Here is a 24,270-nt window from a genome sequence, read left to right as displayed (position 1 = left end):
GCTGCTTGGGGAGCTTGTGGGCCACCTCGGTGCACGTGCAGGAGCTGGGCGTCTCTGTGGAAGGGACGCCGCGGGAGGCGCTGGTGCGGAGGCCTTGGGCGCCGAGGGAAAACCTGATACCTGCTCTACCGTTCGGATATTTTGTCATTGGTATTGAGGTCTGAAAACGTTCATATTTAGGCGGTAATTTTGTAATAGTTTTATTGAGGTGTAATTCGCAAATCACAAACTTTACTCTTCAAGTCAATTCAGAATTCACTTTACTCAGAAATGGCGCGACCCACCCAGCACCCAGCCGTCTGTTTTCAATCTTTTTATCCCCCTTCCCTCCTGCAAGGAGCCCCAGGCCCACCAGCAGTCACTTCCCCTTACGGCCCGGGGTTCCTGGGCCGAGCTGACCTTGGGGTAAAGATTTGAATGTTTTGTTTCGTTTGAGTTTTGTCCTGTGCCCTTCTTAGGAATCTCCAGTTTCATTTACCAGTGAAACTGTAAGGGAAGGAGAGAGCACTGATAATGGAGCCTTGTTCAGAGGAGCCCATTTCTGTCGTTGTCAGCGGCGGCAGCTTTATTCCCGATGAGCAACAACCTGCCGTTGGCCGCTCGTCTGCTGAGCGCTCAGAGCTGCTAGTGCTGTCCAGACCCGGGTGTGTTGGACCCCGGCGGCCTGTCTGGCGCGGACGCTGTCGTTCCAGTTTACAGACGACGGCTTGAGAGAGCGCCGTCGCACACACTCCAGTATTCTTAGGGACCGAATATTTGAGTATCTTAAGGTTTAAATATTTTACGATGGAAAGTTAAAATGTTTTTATGACATCTAAGTATGCAAACAAGGGAAGGTAACTCTCATGGATAACGTCCCTGAAATTATAAGCGTGAAATGATGAATATTCAAATCAGTATCAAAATACTAGATTTTTATGTTGGCATTAATTGTTAAGATGTGTTTTCTTTAAATAATTCTGTGGTGTACTTTCATATTTATTAGGGGTCAGACCTTTTGCTTGTCCTCACTGTGACAAAAAGTTTCGAACCTCAGGCCATAGGAAGACTCACATCGCTTCTCACTTCAAACACACGGAGTTAAGAAAGATGAGACACCAGCGTAAACCTGCAAAGGTTCGAGTCGGCAAGGCCAGCGTTCCAGTCCCCGACATTCCTTTGCAAGAGCCGATTCTCATAACTGACGTAGGTAAGATTCTCTCCCCCATCATACCATGCAAGGATCATATAAATATTACGGTCTACATAGTTTTAAGCACGGTGTTAATGAAGTTTTTGTTCGGCATTTTTGCTTTATGGCATAGTATGTTCCACGATCAAAATGAAAATCTTAGTTCTGTCTGAAGTTGCTCAAATCGTGTGCTTGGTTAAGGAAGAAATGATGGGTACAAGTGAAGGTATTAGCATGTCAGTTCTCATTGAAGAAAAATTCTGCTTCAGTAGAACTATCAGCGTGGACAAGTGCTCTTTATGTGAAATACATGGTGCCTTCTGTTATTTTTATATTAAAATCCCTACGTAGTATGGAACCGATTATTATTGTATGGCTGCTTTAATCTTTGAACTGAAAAGAAAAAATTTCCAGCTTTTAAAGCTTTTTTAGTCTCAGTTATTATAATCAAGGTAAAGTACAATTTTGTTAACTGAAAAAGAAAATACTTGTTTCTAAAAAGAAAACACTGCTTATGAGAATCTTCTGAAAAATGATTTTTGTAAGTGCTAAACAAAATTAAAGAAATTTCATTGAATTCTGTGCTAAAACTTTCCTTTTTGTGAAGTTCCTGTATTTCATTATGTCCCAGGCAAGATAGTTCATAGTCTATGAACAAAATTAACATCAAAGTATAACTGAATATAAAGGCTAAATGGTATAAAGGGAGATATTTTATTTTATTTTATTTTATTTTTTTTTTTCTGGAAAGGGAGATATTTTAGATGAATATAAATTATAATCTGCTAATAAGATGATCAACAATCATGATCTTTATTTAGGAGCATAACATCAAGTATATAAACTGAGAAAAATTAGAAGAAAAGAGAAATATTCAAATTCTAAAGTATCGTGAAAGATCCTCTGATCAATTAATGGAACAGTGAGACTAGAGAGACTTTGAAGTTCACATATGAAAAGGGTTATTTTATAGCTTTTACTTTATAATACATACTCTTTTAAATATACGTGAAATAGAAAGTTGATCAAATATTAGGATAGAAAAAATTAAAATTTTCAAAAGTAGATATTGTACAGGACACAATCTTTGATTACAGTTCAGGGAAAGCATACTGGGACATACTAGATGTAGTGGCTGTAGTTCAGTTAGCTAACACATTTGAAGATTTAGATGAAGTGGACCTTTTCTAGAATAATGTACTTAAAATTGACTGTAGAAGAAGTGGAACACTCCAAAACAGATAACAAGTTGAAGGTCATCCTCCCCAAAGTATTATTTTCTGATGATTTTATGTCTGAGGTCCTCTCAGCTTCTGAGGAAATGTGATTCTTAGCATATTAGTTATTCAAACCCTAGAAGCTGATTAAAGCTCCCACGGGAGGTTAGAATACTTTGATGTCCTTGTCCACTTTTGGTAGTTCGCAAAGCAAAGCAACAGACACATTTTACTTAATGTGTATTTAATCTTTACTCTAATCTGTAGGTTCTCACTGGTTTGTGCTATACCTGAAATGTGGAAAAATCTCTGAAAGTCAGAACAAATTCAATGTTTATTTAGCGGCCCGAGAATTAGCCTTCGTGTTTGAGGGTTACCTTCAAGTTACCAGTTTTTTTCAGATTTCCATTTATCAAATCAAACACCTATGGGTTTCTTGACTTGAAGTCTGTAAACCCTTGTTGAGTTAAACTGCAGTCCTAATACCTCAGATGTTTTCCACGGGTAAAATGGAGTACATTTCACTTGTTGGACTCACAGATGCTTGTGAATCAAAACTTGGACCTAATTAGTGGAAGCAGAATTCTCCTTTAGTCTAGACTGAATGAGATACATGAGGGAAATGATTCATAGGGTGGCTTCACATTGTGAAGTGTAAAATATTGTAAGCATTTATTTTCATGCTTAACTTCATTATTATTTGTATTTGTGTCTGTCTCTTCTTTCAGACTCTGAGCTTCTTGGGGCTCTATAGAAAGGTCATGATTTTAATAACCTTTGGGGGGCAGATTTTGATAAAACTGTGACTAGTGGGTTTTAGCATAGATAGTTAACAATTATTTGACTTCATTGGGAGATGAACTGTTCTAGTTCAGCCTAGTTACTTAAAACACATCATGTCATTTAGAATAAGACTGCCACTTAGGAAAGTATTAGAATGCATTAAAACAATAGTACCAAGTCATTTAGTCTGCATATTAAGGGAACACTGTTGGTGGTGTAGTACCATATGGCCATAAAAACTTCCAGAGCTGTATAGGAATGTAAAAATAGTCATTCCAAAACCTCTCTGTGTTCCTCATTTGTACAGATGTAAAAACTAATTATAATATTGTTTTTAGTTTATATAACTAGTTTGTACTCAAGGTAGAACAACAATCTGGACCTTCTGACTTCTAGACCAGAGTTGTGTTCAGTAAAATTCACTTCCTCTGCACACCCATTACCACTGCACGACCAGGCACAGACGTGTGGAAGAGCACACCATGACTTTCAAGTAGCCATTGTGTCTTGGTACCAAGCACCAGTAATTATTTTCCTCAAGCACCAGTAATTTTTACTGAATATGCATAATGTGAAATTTATTGTATGTTATGAATTGTATTTCACTAGACATGCTGTCTTATACTCTAAATGTTTTTTCTTCTAACTCAAGAGCTAAATTTTAAATACAGTTATGTGCAGACTGGGGAGGTATTGGAGTCAAGGTGATCATAATATTCAGAGGGAGTTCATTATTACCATCATAAAAAGCTGAGAGAGTTCATTACCACCAGATCTTTTTACAAGAAACACTAAATGGATTTCTTCAAGTGGAAGTAAAAGAATAATAATTAACACCATAAAAACAGAGAAAGTAGCATAAATCTCATCGGTAGTGGCAAATATGCAATCATAGTTAGATTCTGCAATATGGTAATAGTGGTGCACTTTACTTACAACTCTCATTTAAAAGTTTAAAAAAAGAGAAGATAGTAAAAATAACCATACGTAATCTGTTATTACATAATACAAAAAACATAAATTATAACAGCAATAACCTAAAATGTGAGGGGGAGAAGTAAAAACGTAAAATTTATGAATTCTATTGAAGTTATTATCCATTTAAAATAGGATGTTATAAGTTTAAGGTAATCTGTGTAAGCCTCATGGTTACCGTAAGGGGAAATCATATAATAATTACACAAAAGAGCATGATAAAGAAATTAAAACATACTGATACCAAAAGGCATCAAAGCACAAAAAAGACAACAGAATAAGAAACAAGGAACATTGGATCCAGAAAACAATTCACAAAATGACATTAGTAAGGTCTTACCTGTCAATAATTACTTTAAATGTAAATGGATTAAATCCTCAAATTAAAGGACACAGAGTGGTTGAGAGGATAGCAAAACAAGACCTAGTGATATGCTGCCTACAAGAGGCTCATTTTAGCTTTGAAAAGATGCACATAGTCTGAGAGTGAAGGGATAGAAAAAGGCATTTCAAGCAGATGGTAACAAAAAAAGGGGAAGCTATACTTGCATCAGACAAAATAGACTTTATTTATTTATTTATTTATTTACTTATTTATTGTTTATTTTTTTTAGACAGAATAGATCTTGAAGTAGAAAACGTGAAAAAAAAAAAAAGACAAAGGAGGTCATTATATAATGATAATGGGGTCAGTATATCAGGAAGATATAGCGGTTGTAAATATCTGTGCATCCATCATGGGAGTCCCTAAATATGTAAAGCAGAAACTATGAGCCAAAAGGAGAAATAAAGAGTAACACAGTAGTCATTGAGGACTCGGATACTCTATTGTCAACAATGAACAGACCATTCAGGTGGAGAATCAATAAGAAACAGCAGATTTGAACAGCACTGTTAACCAAACGGATCCAGCAGGCATATACAGAACATTCTAACTAAAAACAGCAGAATACACATTCTTCTCAAGCATACATCAGACATTTTCTTGATTAGACCATATGTTAGCCCACAAAACAAAGTCTTAGCAAATTCATAATAATCAAAAGTCTCCCAACATAGAAAAGCCCAGGACCAGATGTGTTCACTAGTGAATTTTACCAAACATTAAAGAAGAATTAACATAAACTTTCTCAAACGCTTCCAAGAAAATTCAAGGAGGAAGGAACATTCCCAAACTCATTTTACTAGACCAGCATTATCATCATACCAAAACCAGAAAAGGACACTACTAGAAAAGAAAACTATAGGTCAATATCCCTGATGAGCATAAATGTAAAAATTCTCTATAAAAAACTGCTAAACCAAATTCAGCAGCACATGAAAAGGATCATTCACCATGATTAGGTGGGATTTGTCACAGGGATGCAAGGATGGTTCAACATACGCAAATCAATCAATGTGATATGTTACATTAACAGAATAATGGAAAAAAAAACATATGATCCCAATAGATGCAGAGAAAACATCTGACAAATTTCTACATCTATTCATGATAAAAAATGTTAACAAATTAGGCAAAGAAGGAAATATCTCAACATAATAAAGGCCGTGTATGACAAGACTACTGCTGACAATATACTTGATGGTGAAAGGGTAAAGGCTTTTCTTCTAAGATCAAAACAAGACAAGGGTGCCCATTCTCACCACTCCTATTCAACATAGTGCTGGAAGTCCTTTTTTTTTTTTTTTAAGATTTTATTTATTTATTTGACAGAGAGAGAGATCACAAGTAGGCAGAGAGGCAGGCAGAGAGAGAGTGGGAAGCAGGCTCCCTGCTGAGCAGAGAGCCCGATGTGGGGCTCAATCCCAGGACCCTGGGATCATGACCTGAGCCGAAGGCAGAGGCTTTAACCCACTGAGTCTCCCAGGCACTCCAGTGCTAGAAGTCTTAATTAGAGCAATAGTATCAAAAACAGTAAAATACTTAGGAATAAAGTTACCAAGGAGGTAAAAAATCTGTACCTGAAAACTAAAAGACACTGATGAAAGAAGTTGAAGAAGACACAAGTAAGTGGAAAAGTAGCCCATGTTCATGGACTGGAAGAATTAACATTGTCACAATGTCAATACTGTCAAAGCCATCCTATCGAGATTCCATTGTTTTTTTTACAGAAGTAGAACAATCACTCCTAAAATTGATATGGAACCATAAAGAACCTGAATAGCCATGGAAATTAGGAGAAAGAAGAACAAAGCAGGAGACGTTATGTTTCTTGATTTCAAGCTATACCGTAAAGCTGTCTTCATTGATAGTCTGTGTTACTGGCATAAAAACAAACTGGAATACATTTGAAAGCCCAGGCATAAACCAGGCATATATGGTTAACTAGTCTTTGAGAAGGGAGCCAAGAACTCTCAGTGGCGAGAAGACAGTCTCTTCAGCAGATAGTGCTGATTATTCACACACAGAAGAATGGAACTAGACCCTTGCCTTACATGACTTACAAAGAGTAACTCAAAATGGATTAAAGACTTAAATGTAAGACTTGAAACCATAAAAGTTGTAGAAGAAAACATAGGAACAAAGCTCCTTGACCTGGGTCTTGTTAATGATGTTTTTGATAGGACACCTGAAGCACAAGCAACAAAATAAAAAACAAGCGGGACTACGTCAGACTAAAAAGTTGGCACACAGTAACACAAACCATCAGTAAAGTGGGAAGACAGCCTGCGGAGTGGGAATCATTTGCAGTCAAGGTACCTGACAAAGTGTTAATATCCAAAGTACATGAATGACTCATACAACTCAATGGCAAAAAAGAAAAAATAAATAAATACATTAATTTAAAAAAATTAAAAAGTGGATTAACTACCTGAATAGACTTTTCTCCAGAGAAGATTGTCAAAAGGCTGACAGGTACATGAAAAGATGCTTAACACCTCTGGTCTGTAGGGAATGCAAATTAGAACCACAGTGAGGTGTCACCTCACAGCTTTTCTCATCAAAAAGATGAGAGATGACACATGTTGTTGTACATGTGGAGAGAAAGCAGACCTTGTGCACTGTTGGTGGGATTGTTAATAGGCGTAGCTGCAATGGGAAACATGTAGAGGTTGCTCAGAAAATTAAAACTTGAACTACCGTGTGATCCACTTGTGCAACTATATCCAAAGGAAACGAAAACGCTGACTCCGAAAGGTAACCACACCGCTGTGTTCATAGCAGAATTATTTATAGTAGCCAAGAGATAAAAACAACCTAAGTGTCTATCGGTGGTTGAATAGGTAAAGAAATTTTGGAATATTATTTGCCCATTAAAAAAAAAAACCAAAACGAAATCCTATCATTTGCAGCAACATGGATGGACCTTGACGGCGTTACTGCTGGTGCAGCAAGTCAGGCAGAAAGACAGATACTGTATGATCTCCCTTCTATCCGGCATCTCAAAAGAAGAAACAAAAAGAAATTCCTAGAACCAGAAGTCAAATTTGTGGTTGCCAGAAGGGGGGGGAGGAGGGGGATTTGGAGGGGGGTCAGCCGGGGCTGGGGGTGCGCCGTGCTGAGCTGTGTGACGCACGTGAGGGTTGAGAAGAGACTGAATCCTGAGGCTTCCCATCACAAGGAGAATGTGTTCTTCTTTCTTCTTTCTTTTCCTGTAATTGTGTCCTTCTGGGAGGACGGGTATTAGCTGAGTCCACTGTGGGAACCGCGCCGGCGGACGTAAGCCGGAGCTCGCTGCTGCCCGCCTTCAGCTTCCGCAGCGCTGCTGCCGCCGGTGCCTCAGGAGAACTGGGGGGGCCAGACCTGAGGGAAAGAGATTCTGATACGGAGTCGCTCCTCAGTTTCCAAGTCACAGACTGACACGGATCTATTCTTAGAAGTCGCTGTTTGCCCCCGTAGATGACTGTGTGTGTGTGTGTGTGTGTGTGGTGTCCCTGTTTTTTCATTTTGTGAAGCACAGATATTTGAAATACCTTTTCTCTGAAAGTGAGCCAGAAACCAAGGAAGTGTTATTTTAAACCTCAGGGGTGTCACGATTGATCTTCCGAGTTTATATTCATGTTTTAATTATATTGATATTAGAGCATTTATCTTGCTTTTTTAAAGCACATTTGTCTAACCTCATTATTTATTTTACATGTTATACGTGATATAGAATGTGTTGTTTGTCATCATTTTCTTATTTTGTTCTATTTGCATTTTCTTACTATTGATAAATATGAAAGCTCTTCTAAGATTTAAATATATTTTCCCCAAATGATGTAACAAGATAAAGCTTTTTCCTCTCTCATAGGAGGAATTTAGAAAGATTCTTTTTTTTATGATTTTATGTATGTCTGTATGTACGTGTGTATTTAGAGAGCAGGGGGCGGAGAGGCAGAGGGGAAGAGAGAGAATCTCAAGCAGATTTCATGCTGAGCGCAGAGCCTGACGCAGGGCTTGATCTCCACCCCGAGATCATGGACCTGAGCCAAAACCGGGAGTCAGAATTGACCAACTGAGCTACCCAGGTGTCCCGGAATTTTAGGAAGTTTTAAGGACATTTCCAGTTTGTTTTTGAAACACAAGATTAATCAACTGGAATTTATTCGTGCCTTTCTTTGAGAGTAGTAGTTTCCTTATATATATAGACTGATGGTCTAGTAAGAATGACATGTTACTACTGAGACTGTAGGACATTTATTCATGTTTAGTTCACCCTTTGTTTTTTTTTTTTTTTCTTCAATGGTTGAGACCTGGTAATTAGTCTAACTGTGTAACAGAACTTTATATTTGTAAAATCACTGGAAGTGACAAAGCATCTGAAAAATGAGGTCTGTCATTTCACTGCCCTACTAGCTCCAAGTAGGGGACCCCCACCCCGCTTGTGAAGGGCTCAGGACCGTTTAGGGTCCTGTTTCTAAATATATCTGCCCGGACAGCGCCCTAGAGCTAGTGTCCCCTGGCTCAGGGGATCACCAAGGTAAGCAGCTGCGTAGACCCGCTGTGTACCGCAGCGCGGTGGCGGAGCACAGCTCCGCATAGTGAGCTGGACACACCGGTCCAGGGGAGCTCCTTGCAGAGGTCGGAAGGATGATGAACATGGGGTCCCGTGTACTGACTGGGGAGGGCCGTAGACGTGTATCCGCACACGGTCTGGCCAGAACAGTGTGTGTGCTCGATTGCACCTGTGTTTGTCCAGAACAAGCTCTTTTGTTCGCATGCACGCAACTGGTAGTGGCGATCACCTCCGAGAGCAGCTTCTCCGGGGTTTCTTCTTATGCCTCCTAAGTGTTTGAGACGGCGCCGGAGCGCTCACGGGCTGCGTGCGAGTGGGCCCCGGGGCCCCGGCTGCTGTTGCTGCGGGCGGGATTGGGAAGGAAGTGACGGCAGATCGGGAGACCCAAGCCGGGCTCGGGCGCAAGGCTGGGACTGCTCACCTCCGAGCAGAACAGTTGCCGGAAGGGAGAGTTCCAGGGACTCGGTGTTGACCTGGACTCCCTGATACGGAAAAGAAACGATGAACTAGACATTCTGTGAAGCGGTTTATGATGGGGACGTGGGCTCCAGAAGGCACAGGAGGAGGAGTTGTGTGCTCGGGAGGTTGCCGCAGAGGGAGGCGGCTGGGGGGGCCCCTGTGCGGAGCAGACGTGTCCCGCAGACGGGCCTCCGGGGGGCCGGGGCGGACAGCCGGCGTGAGGGCCTGCGGTCAGACTCCGGCGTCCGGCTGCTCAGCAAAGGCCGATGTTGTGGGCCGGCGGTGCGGGGCCGTCTGTCCGGTGCAGCGGGATCGGGGCCAGGCCTGACGGCTCCCGTGAAACCGCAGGCTTGCCGGCAAGTGGGCTTCGTATCCGCCGTGCGGGGCTCTGGAGGACGTCCGCCTCGAGCCCCGGCTTCGTGAGCTGATTTCGGGTCTGACTCGCTGGCAAGCTTGGGAGCAGCCTCTCCGGGCCCCTGCTTGTGAGGCCTGGTCTTTTTTGGTGGGCAAAATGGCAAAAGCACTAGTTTGTTTTCCTACTTGTGAAGTGTCTTTTTCCCAATAAAATAGACACACGACAACCACCGGAGAACCTTGACTTTTTCAAAATTACTTTGAATTTCGTTTACTTGACCTGTTTCTAGAAATTTAATGGCATTTATAGAACTAGTTGCTTAAAATTATTTCACTTTCCTTTATTTTTCTCTCTCATTGCTTTTTAATGTATGTATTATCTAAAAAAGTACAGGAAATTAGTTTCTCAAATTTGTATATTTGTACAGTTCATTTTAGTTGTGGGCTGAGTTTAAAAAAATTTTTTATTGGTTTTTTTCATAGGAACCACTCACTTCAGGGGCGCCTGGGTGGCTTGGTTGGTTGAGCATCTGGTCTGGAGGTCAGGGTCTTGAGGCCTGGGTGGCTTGGTTGGTTGAGCATCTGGTCTGGAGGTCAGGGTCTGGAGGTCAGGGCCCTGGGGTCGAGCCCCAGAGTGGACTCCACACTCTGTGCAGTCTGCTTGGGAAAAAAATCTTTAAAAAAGAAAACGAAGCCATTCTCTTGAGTTCAACAAGGAGCGAAAACATGGATTATCAGCTACTGTTGGTTTGGAGTTTATGATTGTAATTAAGTGGTGCTTAGATGCTAATAGTTACTGAACCTGTTTGCATGAGATCCCAAATCACTGGGCCTGCGGGTCGCTGTTGAGCTTTTCCCAAGGGACCTCCTGTGTGAGCGTCTGAGCGTCGCGGCTTCCCCAGCGGACCCAGACCTGACACGTCCCTCTTCTCGGTTGCCCTTTGGGAGAATATTCACGTGACCTTTCCGTTCTCTTCGCTGAATTTCCTGGGTCGTTTTACCTGTCCTCCTCGACAGGTGTCATTGGCTCAAGGCTGTGTCCCTGGGACAGGTCCCGTGCTCACACCACAGCCAGGGGAGTGGGGAAAGGAGTTGGGAGAAGGAGCAGTGACAAGTGCTGGGTCTGCTCAGAAGACAGCAAGAGTGTAGGGCCGAGAGGGACGCATGAAGGGTGGTGGGCGGACGCGGAGGGCGAGTCGGCGCTGGAGTGCCGGGCTCAGCAGTCTTGGGCATGAAGTACTTGGTAGGAAGCCGTTGAAGGCATGTGAGCCCGTTGCTTCCTTCAGCGACAGGGGAAGATTGAGCAGAACAGAGATTTGGAGGCTTGCCTTGTGGGGTTTGTCCCCGTAGATTCAGTATGTGGTCCTGGGAAAGGCGAGCGGGAGCCGACCGGCCAGGAAACAGCCGGGAGCACAGAACGGCGTTGGAGCTGCTGGAGAGAGCGTCTCCGAATGGCCCCGATTCGGCTCCATGGGTCCGGGACACTTGAGAAGCGGGAAAGGTCGTGGCAGCTTAAGGGCTCGTGCTGTGGGGGTTGAGCACAGATCACAAGGGAGGGTTCTGAGTTCTCCTTGAAAACTGGATGGGCTTCAGACGCAAGCATGAGGACGGAAGTCTGGCTGAGGAGTGATGGGGCTTAGCTGAGCCGCTGAGTTCTCTCCGGCTTTGGTATTTTTTTCTGCATGGTTTGAGATTCGGGGCAGTGGAATAGAAATGGAGAAACGGGTTTACAAGGCATTGGAGAAGTAGGATCCCCAGGACTGACCGGTGACTTAACCAGACAGGGAAGGGAGTTCTCAGAAATTCTGAAATACCTGACCCGTATGACCAGGGGGAGGGGTGCCTCTCATGTACAAGGAGTTGGGCAGGTGTCTGCCGAGAAGCCTCGCACGGAGTTACCAGCACAGTGCAGGGAGCAGGGAGTTGGGGGCCGGGCCCAGGTCCTGGCGGGCAGCTGTGCCATCCTGGGGGAAGGAGGAGCAGCCCAGGGGTAGCTGACCGTGAAAGTCCTCCTCTTCATGTTCCAGGGCATGCGAGGTGATCCCGAGGGCTCAGGTGTGTGTTTGTCCGGAATTGCATGTTTAACTCGAGCTTGATGAAGACGCGTTATTACGTGGCCAACCCGAAGGGTTCTTCCTTTACTGAAAGTATGTCAAGCCTGAAATACTTAAGTTAGCAGTTTTGCTATCCACAGATAACCCTTTAATAACATTTCTATGAAAATGCTGACTTGTTTTTAGAACAAAAGATCATGTTAGAGTCGTGTGTTTTGAGTTTGCTGCAGTAGTTAGGGTGCAGTCTCCACGCTGAACAACAAGGGCTTGAGTGTCCCGATTAACCTACATTTGGGACATACTTTTTTAGGTTCCATGCCAACAGATGTAGGAATCCATTAAGAATTGGTTCTAGAGCCAAAGGAAATAACTGTGATGCACAGATCGTCCTTATGTTGGAAAATATTTGTCTTCCATTAACCTTGTGTTTCCCAATGGGCTTTTTCCTAACACAGTTAAGATAGCTTTTAGTGGCAACGCTGGACTTTATACTTGAACTCCTCAAAATTTTCGTCTTCTGGGGAAAGCAGATGCTTTTTGACGTTTAACTCTTTTAGTGGCATTAACAGTGAATTATTCCTGATTTTCTTTTGGTTTGTAGGTCTTATCCAGCCCATTCCAAGAAACCAGTTTTTTCAAAGTTATTTTAATAATAATTTTGTAAACGAAGCAGATAGACCGTACAAGTGTTTTTACTGTCATCGTGCATATAAAAAATCTTGCCACCTTAAACAACACATCAGGTAAGGTAACAGATTCGGAAATGGAAATGTAGAGGAAATGCAGTGATGTCGGGACCCGGTGATGCGGAGAGGTAGTGAGGAGGGTAGTGTCAGCTTTGGGTATTTAAATGTCGCACTTGACCCCAAAATATTTATCGGTGACGGATATCTTCATTTTTAGTGCCTCAGCTAAAGTATGTGGCCCCGAAATTGTCTCTGAGTTTTATTGGCACTCCTTTACATTTCAGCGTTTGCAACGTCTAGGACATGCCGGACAGTACTTGGTCTGTCATGTTACAGTGACATACTCGAGCAGATTTTCACGTGTGTTGATCCGTGTTTAGACTAATGCTTGGTGCTAGCCACAGCGAAGCGAGGAGGGACGGACGAGGGACGGGGAAATGTCATGCCGATGTGTAGCGCTTAGGGGCCTCCGCTCTGTGCCTGCCGTGTGGCCTCGGGCAAGTCACCCGAGCTCTCTGGATTTCGGGTTTCTCAGTGCTTAGCTTTAAAAAGTGGTGCTCAAGGGAAAGAATGTACGCGTGCTCTCTAGAGTGTAAAACGTTATAAAGTTGTAAGAAGCTTATTCATGAAAATTTTTATTCTTTTTAGATCGCATACAGGTGAAAAGCCTTTTAAATGTTCCCAGTGCGGAAGAGGCTTTGTCTCCGCAGGAGTGCTCAGAGCCCACGTCCGAACGCACACTGGACTAAAATCTTTCAAGTGTCTGATATGTAACGGAGCTTTCACTACTGGTGGGAGCTTACGGCGACATATGGGTATCCATAATGACCTTCGTCCCTATATGTGTCCCTATTGCCAGAAAACATTTAAGACCTCACTAAATTGCAAAAAGCACATGAAAACCCATAGGTAGGTATAATTCTGATGATCACTTTTTAGTAATCTCTAACTCCCAGATAGTGGTGGAGGGTGTATTTAAGAAATAATTGTCTTTGATTCCTGTAGTATTATGTGGAGCTTCAGGTGTACGGGCTGAAGAAACCTTTATCGTTGTCTGAGGCTCTGTGAAGAGCCACGACTGAAACATTAATGCTTTTATTTTTAATGGGATATTGCGATACTCTGTGTTGGGCCAAATGCTGTTTGTAAGCTCTCTTAAAACAGGCAGTAGTAGCTGCAACGCTCCCTAGACTGTGGCCGATGCTGTAATCCAATCCGGTCGTGAGGACGGCCGAGGGGAGAATTGTAGTCAGCCAGCCCTGTGACCGCTGGGCATGTTGTCCGTGGGTCTGCACGGTCACAGTTCTGTGTTGTTGACCTAAAAGGAACAAATGTTTTCGTTACCACATAAATGCATCATTTGTGCTTGGCTAAAGGGCTGTCCCATCTCCAAATGGAGGTGAGCCGAGAGGACCTCGCAGGAACGCCTTTCCGGCTGTGTCTGGAGCTCCCTCCTGGGTGTTTCTGGGACGCCACGGGGGTCTGTGTGGTAGTGGAAGCCTGGATAAGGCCACCACATCCCGGGAGACTTTGAAAGGAAGAGTCACTAGGTCCACCATCAAAGAATATTAACCTTCTGCTCCAGAACACTGACTTTCAGGCACTCCTGTAACCCAGGTATCTCTGCCTGGTGTTACCGACAAAACCAAACCCCAGATTGGTAGAATAAGCTACCATTTGGCAGGTGTTTGGTGTTATCCCTCTGGGTGCCCAAGCACACAGATGCCTAAGTACTTAGGACAAAGAATTGTCTTCTTTCATTTTAGCACAGCTGATTACTTAGCTGAGAAGTTTAACTGCTGGAATATGATGGTGCTGGTGTCGGTGTGGGGGACTCTCGCCAATTTTACATCCAGCTTATGCTTTCCTGCATCTTATGGAGGGAATGATGGGCTTCACGTGCATTTGAGCTGGGGAGTTCGTGGTGCCTAGATGTTCAGGGCCCTGTGCTCATTGCTCGCTGTACCAGGTGCCCAAGAGCCATATGTGCTGGGAGGGGTAGAGCTTGGACAGGACCTGGCCCGATGGCACACGAAGAAGACTCTTTCTCTGTCTGAAATTCAGGCCTTTTTAAGTCCGTGCACCCGCCGAGGTGGTGTGGAGTGCCCCACAGGCCTTGTGGATGGACTTGACCGCCAGGAGGAGAACTTCCGGCAAGTGCGCCAGCTGGTTTGGGCTGGGCCGCCTGTTAGGCGGAGTGTTCCACCGGCCGCTGCCATCACGGCGTATGCTGAGGGACACGTGGCACAGTTACTCTAGGAGACAAGTGTGTGACTTGAGGTGACAGCGTAAACACTGGTGGGTCTGGCGTGCTGCAGAGCTGGTGGTCTCCTCCTCCAGAGCGGATGGACTGTGGTCCCATCTGCGGGCAGCAGGGAGCACCCCTGTTCTGTCCCTCCTTTGGAAGGGCTGGGAATCCCTAAAATACCACACGTACTTATATTACAAATAAGCATAAAAGGTGAAAGTATAGAAAGTGGTGAAAGTATAGAAGGCAGTAGTGCAGAGAAGTTACCGTGCAAGGCGCCCTTGCTGCCCTGTCGGGGGTCGTGGGGAAGCCCAGGGTGAAGGGCCGACACTGCTGACTCCAGGGGGCACCGTGTACGTTTTCATACCTGGTGTTTCTACTACATTTGTCCCCCTTATTCAGTAAAAGTAGCTGAGAGGTGACTGTTTCGGATACTAGAAAATGAAGACGAAAGCTTTTGTTTGGAACTAAGAATGGCGTTCTAGGTGGGCAGATTTGTAAGGTTCTGGAATCTGGCGAGTGGTGGAATGTGTTTGCGTCTGACCCTGGTGCCGTAGAGCGGCACTGGTCCCTCCCGAGCAGCATGTTCGTCAGGTAATTGTGGGAGCTGCTTTGTTTAAGTTCTTTGACTCATTCGCTGAATTCACTGTTTATTTTTCTCTTTGAAATATGAATTGTCGACCTTGATGGAAATGTCCTGGATGCATTTGCTGTATGCAACAGCGGTACTGACACGGACATGGTTTCGCAGAAAATAGGAGGAGCCACGTACATGCCTCCTGGTCTGTGTTCTGTCACCCAGTAGAGCGTGGCTCGTTGAGGGGTCTGTGGCCCCAGACCGTGAGGGACAGCAGGTCGCAGGACTCTGTCCCGGTCTGCGCTCCACATTTGTTTATGATACTGAAATCGGTCCGTAGAGGCCCTGTCTTATTTTGCTCAGTTCTTTTTCACTTTAACTCATTGCAGAATGAGTTTTAATTTTAATTCTGACCTGGGGCAGTTTTACTTTGAGACATACGGTGTCTTTTTAATTTTCTTTTTACATCTTAAATATTCTGGAGTGTGCTGTCCTCCCCCTCCCTTTGCTGCTTTCGTGCCCCTACCGTCGGTGAAAGCACTCAGAGTCCAGGGAACTTGATTTTTCTTCAGAATTGTTAATAGCATTTCATTTCAACTGGATTGCCGCCCCGGCTCCAAAATGAAATGCTTTTCTGGAATGTTGTCTCATGATGGGCGGCTGGCACAGCAGTTCTTCATGGATGTGGGTTTTGACAGCACCTAACCGTGCGGATTGTCGTTGATGTTTTGAAGATACGAGCTCGCCCAGCAGCTCCAGCAGCACCAGCAAGCCGCCTCGCTGGACGATGGCGCCGGGGACCAGCCGAGCGTGCACGTCTCGACGCACATGCAGGTGGGGATGGAGAGCGAGCAGCTGCGGGAGGCAGCCGGCCCCGCCCACCCCGAGGCCATGCTGGACCTGGAGCCGCAGCAGGTGGTGCGCACGGAAGACGCAGGCCTGGGTCAGCCGCTGGCGCACCAGCCCCTGGGAGCTGATGAAGGCAAATATCTCTCCGGTCGTAGCGCTAGGACGGTCCGCATGGCCGTGCAGCCGGTTACGCTCACGCGGTCTGTCTGGGTGTCTCTCGTCTCTGACTGTCTGAGTCCCCATTGGTTGTGTGTCCACCTGAGAGGGAGTTTGCTGGGGTGGGGAGTTACAGACACAGGACCTCCTGCACGTCCTGTGTCGAGAATAGCTTCCCTTCCAGCCAGCCTCCGTCTGTCCGTAGCTGCGCCGTGTGGGGCTACGCGCCGGTGTGCCCGGCCCGCAGCCATCCAGCCGCTGCTGTCCTCGTCGGCGGAGTCTGGCTGCAGAGGTGCCCGTCCCACTGTAGACAGTGAGCGTGGGGACACGGCCGAGGCGCATCCCCGCAGGCCGCCTGTGGCCCCGAGCAGGCCCGCTCACAGACCGTGGGCCGGCCGGCTGCGTCTGCTGGTACGGAAGGCCCACGTGTGCTTAGGCCTGAGCGGGGTTGGGTGGTTTCTGTCTGCTGCGTTGCCTGGAGCGGCGCCCACCCCAGATCGTACTGGATAGTCCTTGAGTGTCCTCGGACTCAGGGCATCTCCCTGGAGAGCATGTCTGAGTTTGAGGCTGAACCGTGAAGTGGGGTGTTCTGGAAGTACAAACATCATGCCTCCACTCTACCCCGTCTGTAAACTGTGTGTTCATAAATTAGATGCACTGTACGTACTACTTACCTATATATAAAGTTACATATTTAGACAAACATACACAAATACATATTGTAGATGTAAATACGTAAGTGCTTATATGTTTATGAACATATAACTTATGGAATATATAGTTAATAATTTATAAATATGATACACTCATGCATATATATATTGTACTATATATATATGTCCCCCTACTCTCTTCCGAGTAAGGAGGCTAACTCTTAGAAACTCACGAGAGTCCCCGTGTGGGTGGACTGAGTGGGTAGCCTGAAGTTCCTCGGAAGTGTGTGAATCCCTGTCCGTCCTTGTTTCTGTCTCAGACAGGTTCGTGGCTCCGCCGCCCGCCCTCCCGGCACACATGGACCAGTTTGAAGAGCCAGCCCCTCCACAGCAGTCCTTCGAGCCAGCCGGCCTGTCGCAGGGTCAGTGGCGGGTCCCGCGCAGGCGTCTCGGGGCTGTCCCCGGGTCGGGGGCCTTCTACGGCAGGCCCCTCTGCAGTGTTTGGTCTCCAGCCCCATAACCTTCCGCACGGGCTGCGTGTGTGTGTGTGTGTGCACATGGGCTGTGTGGGGTCCGCTCAGGGTGTCTGGAAAGCCCCTTCGATGACCATTCAGCACGTAGTTTGTGGCTGAGAAACGGTGACCGGGTGGAGGTCAGGACGGTGGGGTCGCCGTGTGGACGGCACGTCTGTGAGCCTGTGGCCGGCTGGGGTGAGTGCTGGGCGCGGGCTCCTGCCCGCGAGCAGACGTTCTTAGAGCCTGCTGGCGAGGGCTAACCCCCCGCAGAAGGTAGCAGTCTTTATTTGTAAAAGCAGCTTTTTGGGTGTTTTCTTGGCTTGACTAGAGTGTTTCTTGCCGAGCCCGTGTTTTTTCTGATTTGTTCCAGGCTTCACCGTGACGGACACGTACGGCCAGCAGCCCCCGTTCGCCCCGGTCCAGCAGCTGCAGGACTCCAGCACGCTGGAATCTCAGGCCCTCTCCGGCGGCCTCCACCAGCAGAGCCTGCTGCCGGTCTCCGGCTCTGACGCGGTGAATGTCGTGAGTGTCCACGGAAGGGGCGCGTGGCAGTGGTGGGCCTGATCTTTTCTCGCCGGCTCTGTCCTCCGCAGGCCTGGCACACTTCGGAGGGCCTGTTCACGTCTCGTGGCCACATGACTGCGTCCGCTGGGAGGCTGAGATGCTCACGTACACGACTTTTCCCATCAGACATTACGTTTTACTTAGAGATTTCAGTCCCATGAGGAGGGATCTGACCTTTGGGTTAGAAGTCAGGAAAGTCAGGAAAGTGCTGTGTAGTCACGTGTGGAGGGTATCATGTGGCTTTAGTGACACGACCTGAGTGTTTTTATGGGTGGAATCTGAAATCTTAGAATGGAAATACAAGGGGTGCTGGCATACGAAAAATGAATAAACACGTCATTTAAAATTTCTACTCACTCTAGTTGGAGACATTTAAGTTTGGTTTTGGTTTTGATTTTCCCATTTTGGGAGAGTTTTCATGAGTAGTGAAATGATTGGCCCGTCACTTGTTTTCTTTCTTTACAAGCCGCCATTGGGACAGAACAGCGTCAGTGCTGGAGCTTCTCTGAGGGGCAGGCCTGAACCTCAGTGAACATCCTAGCGCACTTCTCTTAGCGTAAAAGCCACATAATTCCGGTGCTGAAGGCGGTGGAGTCTCGGCAGTGGGCAGCATGCCGTTTCGTGGTGGCTGCCCTGCGCCCCAGAGCCCCCTGAGGCCGCTGCCCGCCCAGTGCTTGGAGTAGAGTGGAGCCCTCCGCTTCACTCACGATGTCAGGGGAGCAGACGTGCACCTGGGTGGGCTCTCCGCTGTTCGGTCCTGGGCATGTTGTGCATGCCCTAAAGGTCCGCTTCCCTCTGTCCAGTGAGCATCCGTGTCCTCTCCCGCTGTGGTCACCGGCTCGCCGCACCTGCGTCGGGAAGGCGTGGTACTGACGGGCCCTTGCTCCCGGTGGGGACAACATGCTTTGTCTCCCCGTGGTTGTGTGACAAGCGACGCAGTAGGCCTGTGTTCACTCTCAGTAGGAGGAGAGCAGCCGAGGGGTCACTTACTCAGATCTATAAAAAATACGGAGAGTTCCGGTTCATGCTTGGCCAAAGTTTGTATTCAAGCAAATTGACGGAAAGTAAACAAGTATTTAATGACATTGCTATGAATGACTTTTACTGTCTGTCTAGTCAGATGCTTACAGTGAGCTGCTTGGAGTTTCTCCTTTGAACCTGCGCTTGTAAATGGCTTACTCTTAGCTGTTTGTTGTTCTGCCTCTATCTGTAGACATTCAGGTCGTCTGCTTTCTACTTCTGCTAAATTTTAGACCACGCGACTGATCCAAGAGCCGTCGCAGGAGGAGCTGGAGCTGCAGACCCAGCGTCCCCAATTCCTGGAGGACAGGGAGGACCAGAGCCGGCGCTCCTACAGGTAGCCGTTTGCACAGACAGCTTGACGCCGCGGGGCGTTGCTAGCCCGGCTGTGCAGGGTGCGTGCGCTCCCTTCCAGGCCTGTGGGATCGGCCTCTCTCAGAAACTGTGAACGGGGCCCCCGTTGTCCCCATTTCATTGTGATGAAAGGATCGGAGACCAAAGAGGTTCCCTTGCTAAGATTTCTGCAGCCATTTAGGGACAGGACAAGGCTGGGAGGCTGCGGCCTGGACATTGAGCGTGCTGTGTCGTGGCTTCCCGTCGCCACGTTCTCAGAAGTAACTGACACTCACTGTGCGCCTGTTTTTCAAGGTTCCTTGTCGGCTTGAGGCACACGGGGTTGCAGAGACGGTTTTTAAGTCCACCTGCTTGTCCTCCGTGCACCTGCTCCGTCAGCGGCACAAACCTCTCGCCCTCTGCTGCCTGTGTGTCCCGGGGCATGTGGAGCGCGCTGCACACGGCGACAGGCTCCTGCCCCTGCTCGCTCCGGGACGTGCATGTCCACAGTGAATAAGATCCCCTTAGTCTTACAAAACTGAATACCGCTGTATGCCTCCTATGAGAAACGAAATGAGTACTTTCTTGAGATAGTCCTGGCTTCATAATAGTTTAATAATTTTATTTGCTTAAAATACTTTTGAAAATCTAATAATTTTTTCCAAAGCCATTTAACAAAAAGTACTTCACAGTTACTCCTAAAAAATGGGGAGCTCTCTTACATCAAACAAGCAGTCCTAACTGAGGCTTTTAAAACTGGCTGACTTTGCTAACGCCATTAAGTGTCTGGTGTCTGAGAGGCGGGGTGACTCCACCGGACTTGTTCCTTGGGCGAGATCTCTAGCACGTTGAACTGGTGTTCTCGTACCGCAGCTTTTCTGCCTTTGGAAGTGTATTTTCCTGAGATTGTCATGAGCTTGCAGGTACAAAACTGTGTCAGTGCAGGGGTTCCTACTTTGGGGGGAGTCCATGGAGTCTGAGGGAGATATGCACAGATGGGCTCCTGGGTTTCTGAGACTGCCCTCGTGTTTTATTCCCACGTTTGTCCGCCCAGCAAGGACGTGCTTGCTATCGCTCAGCTGGGATGCAGTTTTGGTATTTTCAGGTGGGATGGATCTAATGTTTTCTCATGATTCCTTTGTGACCCTTGCCTGGGTGTCGGTGGACTTACAGGCTTGCGTCCTTCATGCGTTTATTTAGTAATAGTTAAGAACCCGTGATATGCCGACCACTAAGGCTCTGTTAGTGAGCGAAGCAGAAGGAAACCCTCGGTCCTCGGAAGTCTGCGTTTTAGTGGGAAGACGGGAGCAAAATGAGTAAGTGAGGTGCATGGCAGACGGGGGCCTGCTGTGGGCCGTGGGGCCAGAGAGAGCAGGGGGGGTGCCTGGTGTTGTGTGGCAGCTGACAGAGGCAGGTGCTGCCGTCCTGGGGAGTGGCCAAACGGTGGGACCCACCGTCTGGGCCTTTCTAACAGGTGTCTCTGTGAGAGGAGGTGACCCGAGCAACGGGAAGGAAGAAATTGCTGCCCCAGGAAGGGGGAGACTCTCGGGGGAGCAGGCTTTGGCGCTAAGGCCGACCAGACTTGGTTTTGTATCGTCAGAGTTGATATTGGAGAACAGGTGTCATTTTGGCTTGTCTGCCAGGCTGGGATTAAGGGGAGAGGTCCAGCTGGAATTACGCGCTCGGGAGCTATCCGTATACCGGCTTCTGTTTAAGGCCGTGGGGATGCGTGTCCATCAGAAAAGGAAGGCGCTCCGAGGTCGCACCGTGGCCACTTAGTGGCAGGTGAGGTGGGAGTGGACCGGCCTCGAGGGAGGGTTGCGTGTGTGTTGTTTGAGGAGACGGTGGGTCACTTTCTTAGGATTCTCAAAGAGATCAGGGGTCCTCCCCAAGACATGAACCGGCAGCCTATAATTTCACTATACTTGGACCGTTTGCCTCACCATTATGACAAAAGTAGAGAATAGCGAAGCTCCCTGAGCTGTGCTTCCTGGACACTGGGCTCCGAGGGGCTCTGTTGTGGACCCTGCCCTTGGCGGCCGGGGGCGTCCCCTCATCTCCCTGGGCATCCCCTGCACTGCGACGGAGCAGCTAAAGGCCATATGTCCTCCCGACGTGGCGGCTCCCAGGGAGAGCGTGTCCTCAGGGTTGCATTCCGTGATCTGGGTTGTCCTTGGACACTTTGGGACAAGAGCTGTGTGGTCAGCAGAGCGGGTGGGGGCGACCATGAGGAGAGGGGAAGTAGCATTTCGGAGGCAGAGAAGGGCCCCATCTCCGTGGGCAGAGCCTGGTCCTGTGGTGGGATCCCGGCTGGGGGCAGGTGGGGACGGTCTTGCTTTGGACTGTCCTCCGAGGGTGGCCGTCTCTCCATGGGACTGCTGGCCGTTGTCCTGGCGCTGCTGGCCGGTTTGAACTCGTAGACATGAGCCTCAGAGGGTGTTTCTCAGCAAACATCACACAGTTTAGTTTGACGCGCTCCGTTCTGCAGACAGGTGATTTTCTCCTGCTGCCGTGTGGACCAGAACCGGTCCCAGCTTCGTCTGCGGCATTCTCTCTCTTAGGTCAGCCCGTGAGTGCTGTCGGCTGCTCTTCTGGTTCTGGGGGTGCCCTCACGAGACCAGGCATGTGTCACAGAGTGAGATTTCGAAATGTATTTCCCGTTTGTCAGTTTCTGGTTCGGCGTGGACGTTAGCCGGCGCGGGCTGCCCTGTGCAGATAGCTGGTCCCAGAGACGGTGGTTTGGGACGTGACTAACGTCCTCCTACAGCTTCGAACTGGGAAATGGAAAAGATTTCTGAATCTTGTTTTTAGTTTTTAATAATATGTGAATAAGAAATTTGAAATACTTTGTAATTATTTCATCCGTGGAGTGATGTTAAAATATTCTGTAACTTAGGGGAAGAGGACACTGTACATTTACATGTTATTCAAAAATAGCTGTAGGAAGCCTAGATGTCCATCAACAGATGAATGGATAAAGAAGAGGTGGTATATATACACAATGGAATACTATGCAGCCATCAAAAGACATGAAATCTTGCCATTTGCGACGACGTGGATGGAACTAGAGGGTATCATGCTTAGCGAAATAAGTCAATCGGAGAAAGACAACTATCATATGATCTCTTTGATATGAGGAAGTGGAGATGCAATGCGGGGAGGTTGGGGGGAGGTAGGAAAAGAAAAAATGAAAAGATGGGATTGGGAGGGAGACAAACCATAAAAGACTCAATCTCAAGAAACAGACTGAGGGTTGCGGGGGGAGGGGGGACGGGAGAGGGTGGTGGGGAAATGGACATTGGGGAGGGTATGGCCTATGATGTGTGCTGTGAAATGTGTAAACCTGACGATTCACAGACCTGTACCCCTGGGGATAAAAATACATTATATGTTTATTAAAATAAAAAAATTAAAAAAAAATAAAAAAAATAGCTCTAGGAAAATCTGTTTTGTCAAGTGTTTTATAAACCTAAAGAGGATATGAATTGGCATTTCCACGTGTCTGGACTCAGGAGTGATTCTGACCCCGAGGCAGTGGAAGGTTTTCACAGTCGTAAGTCATACGACTTAAAGAAGATAGTGTGTACTAAAGTTTTTTCTTGTTAGTTTCTGATTAGTCAGATAGTAATGCCTCCTGGGATTGGTGTAGGATTTACTGATAATGAAATAGTAAAGTAGGGTTCAGGCTTCAGATGCCCTGAGCAGAACTTGATCTAACAAATTATTATTGCTGTCATGTCATTTCTTAAATGCTGGAGAGCACACCTTGCCTCTGTGACAGTCACGCCTGGTGGTTCAGTGATCCCGGTGGAGACCTTCTCGCCGCGCCTCCCGTGTCCCGCCTGCGCCTGTGCTGCGGACTGACGCGTGTGCTCTCTGTGCTGTCTCTAGGTGTGAGTACTGCAGCAAAGGCTTCAAGAAGTCCAGCCACCTGAAACAGCACGTGCGGTCCCACACGGGGGAGAAGCCCTACAAGTGCAAGCTCTGTGGGCGCGGCTTCGTCTCCTCCGGGGTCCTCAAGTCGCACGAGAAGACACACACAGGTCACTGCCTCGCGCCGGGGTGTGTGTGGGTTGCAGTGTGGCGGTGGTGGGCTGCGGCTGTCACCCCCGCCTCATTCTAGCACGTGCCGGTCCCAGCCAGAAGCAGGTCTGGACCTGCGAGCACTCACTCCCCGTGTCCCCTCCAGGCCCCGCCCTGGGCAGCCAGGGGGCTGCTGCCGTCTCCGGAAGCGCATGTTTCCGACATTCCGTCCACGTGCAAACGTGCGGATCCGGCTTCCTTTACGGAGCATGTGTCCAGGGCTCCTCGCCCTGGAGGCGGCTCGCCGCCCCTTGGTGGAGCAGGGCGGTGTTCCGTGGTGTGGATGGACCCCCTTCCCTTCCTCCCTCGTCCGCCGTGGGGCATTGGAGTGGTTCCCATCTCTGGGCGCACGGGGTCCTCCTGCTGTGAACACGTGTGTGCCGCTTGCCGGACGTGCTCCCGTTTTCTCTTTGCGACTAGAGCGGCTTGGGTGACTGTTCAAACCTTTGAGTTGATCAGACTCTTCTCCTAAGTGGCTGCCGTGTTTACATGTCCGCCAGCGATGGGTGGGGGCTCCCGCTTCACGCTCTGGTCAGCTCTTGGCCTTGTCGGTCCCTTCTACCATGACCCTCCCTGGGAGAGAGCGCCGGTGTCCGCTCGTGGGCTTCACGTGCCTTTCTCTAGTGGCTGAGG

General features: G+C 47.4%; 1 protein-coding gene across 1 annotated transcript in view; it reads left to right on the top strand.

Moving 5' to 3' along the window:
* The window catches only part of ZNF236 (zinc finger protein 236), a 104,861-nt gene that overhangs the window by 44,997 nt on the left and 35,594 nt on the right, over window positions 1–24,270 (top strand). The window contains exons 11-18 of the mRNA XM_080821676.1: window positions 986–1,189; window positions 12,555–12,696; window positions 13,288–13,548; window positions 16,199–16,446; window positions 17,443–17,544; window positions 18,008–18,159; window positions 19,455–19,558; window positions 23,446–23,597. Of these exons, the coding sequence (XP_080677802.1) occupies window positions 986–1,189; window positions 12,555–12,696; window positions 13,288–13,548; window positions 16,199–16,446; window positions 17,443–17,544; window positions 18,008–18,159; window positions 19,455–19,558; window positions 23,446–23,597 (1,365 nt within the window). The remainder of the gene's footprint in view (window positions 1–985; window positions 1,190–12,554; window positions 12,697–13,287; window positions 13,549–16,198; window positions 16,447–17,442; window positions 17,545–18,007; window positions 18,160–19,454; window positions 19,559–23,445; window positions 23,598–24,270) is intronic.

Source organism: Martes martes, assembly GCF_963455335.1.
Source record: "Martes martes genome assembly, chromosome: 13".
NCBI classification, from domain to species: domain Eukaryota; kingdom Metazoa; phylum Chordata; class Mammalia; order Carnivora; family Mustelidae; genus Martes; species Martes martes.
Note: the sequence above shows the minus strand (reverse complement) of the source record. Positions and strands in the feature narration are given on the sequence as shown.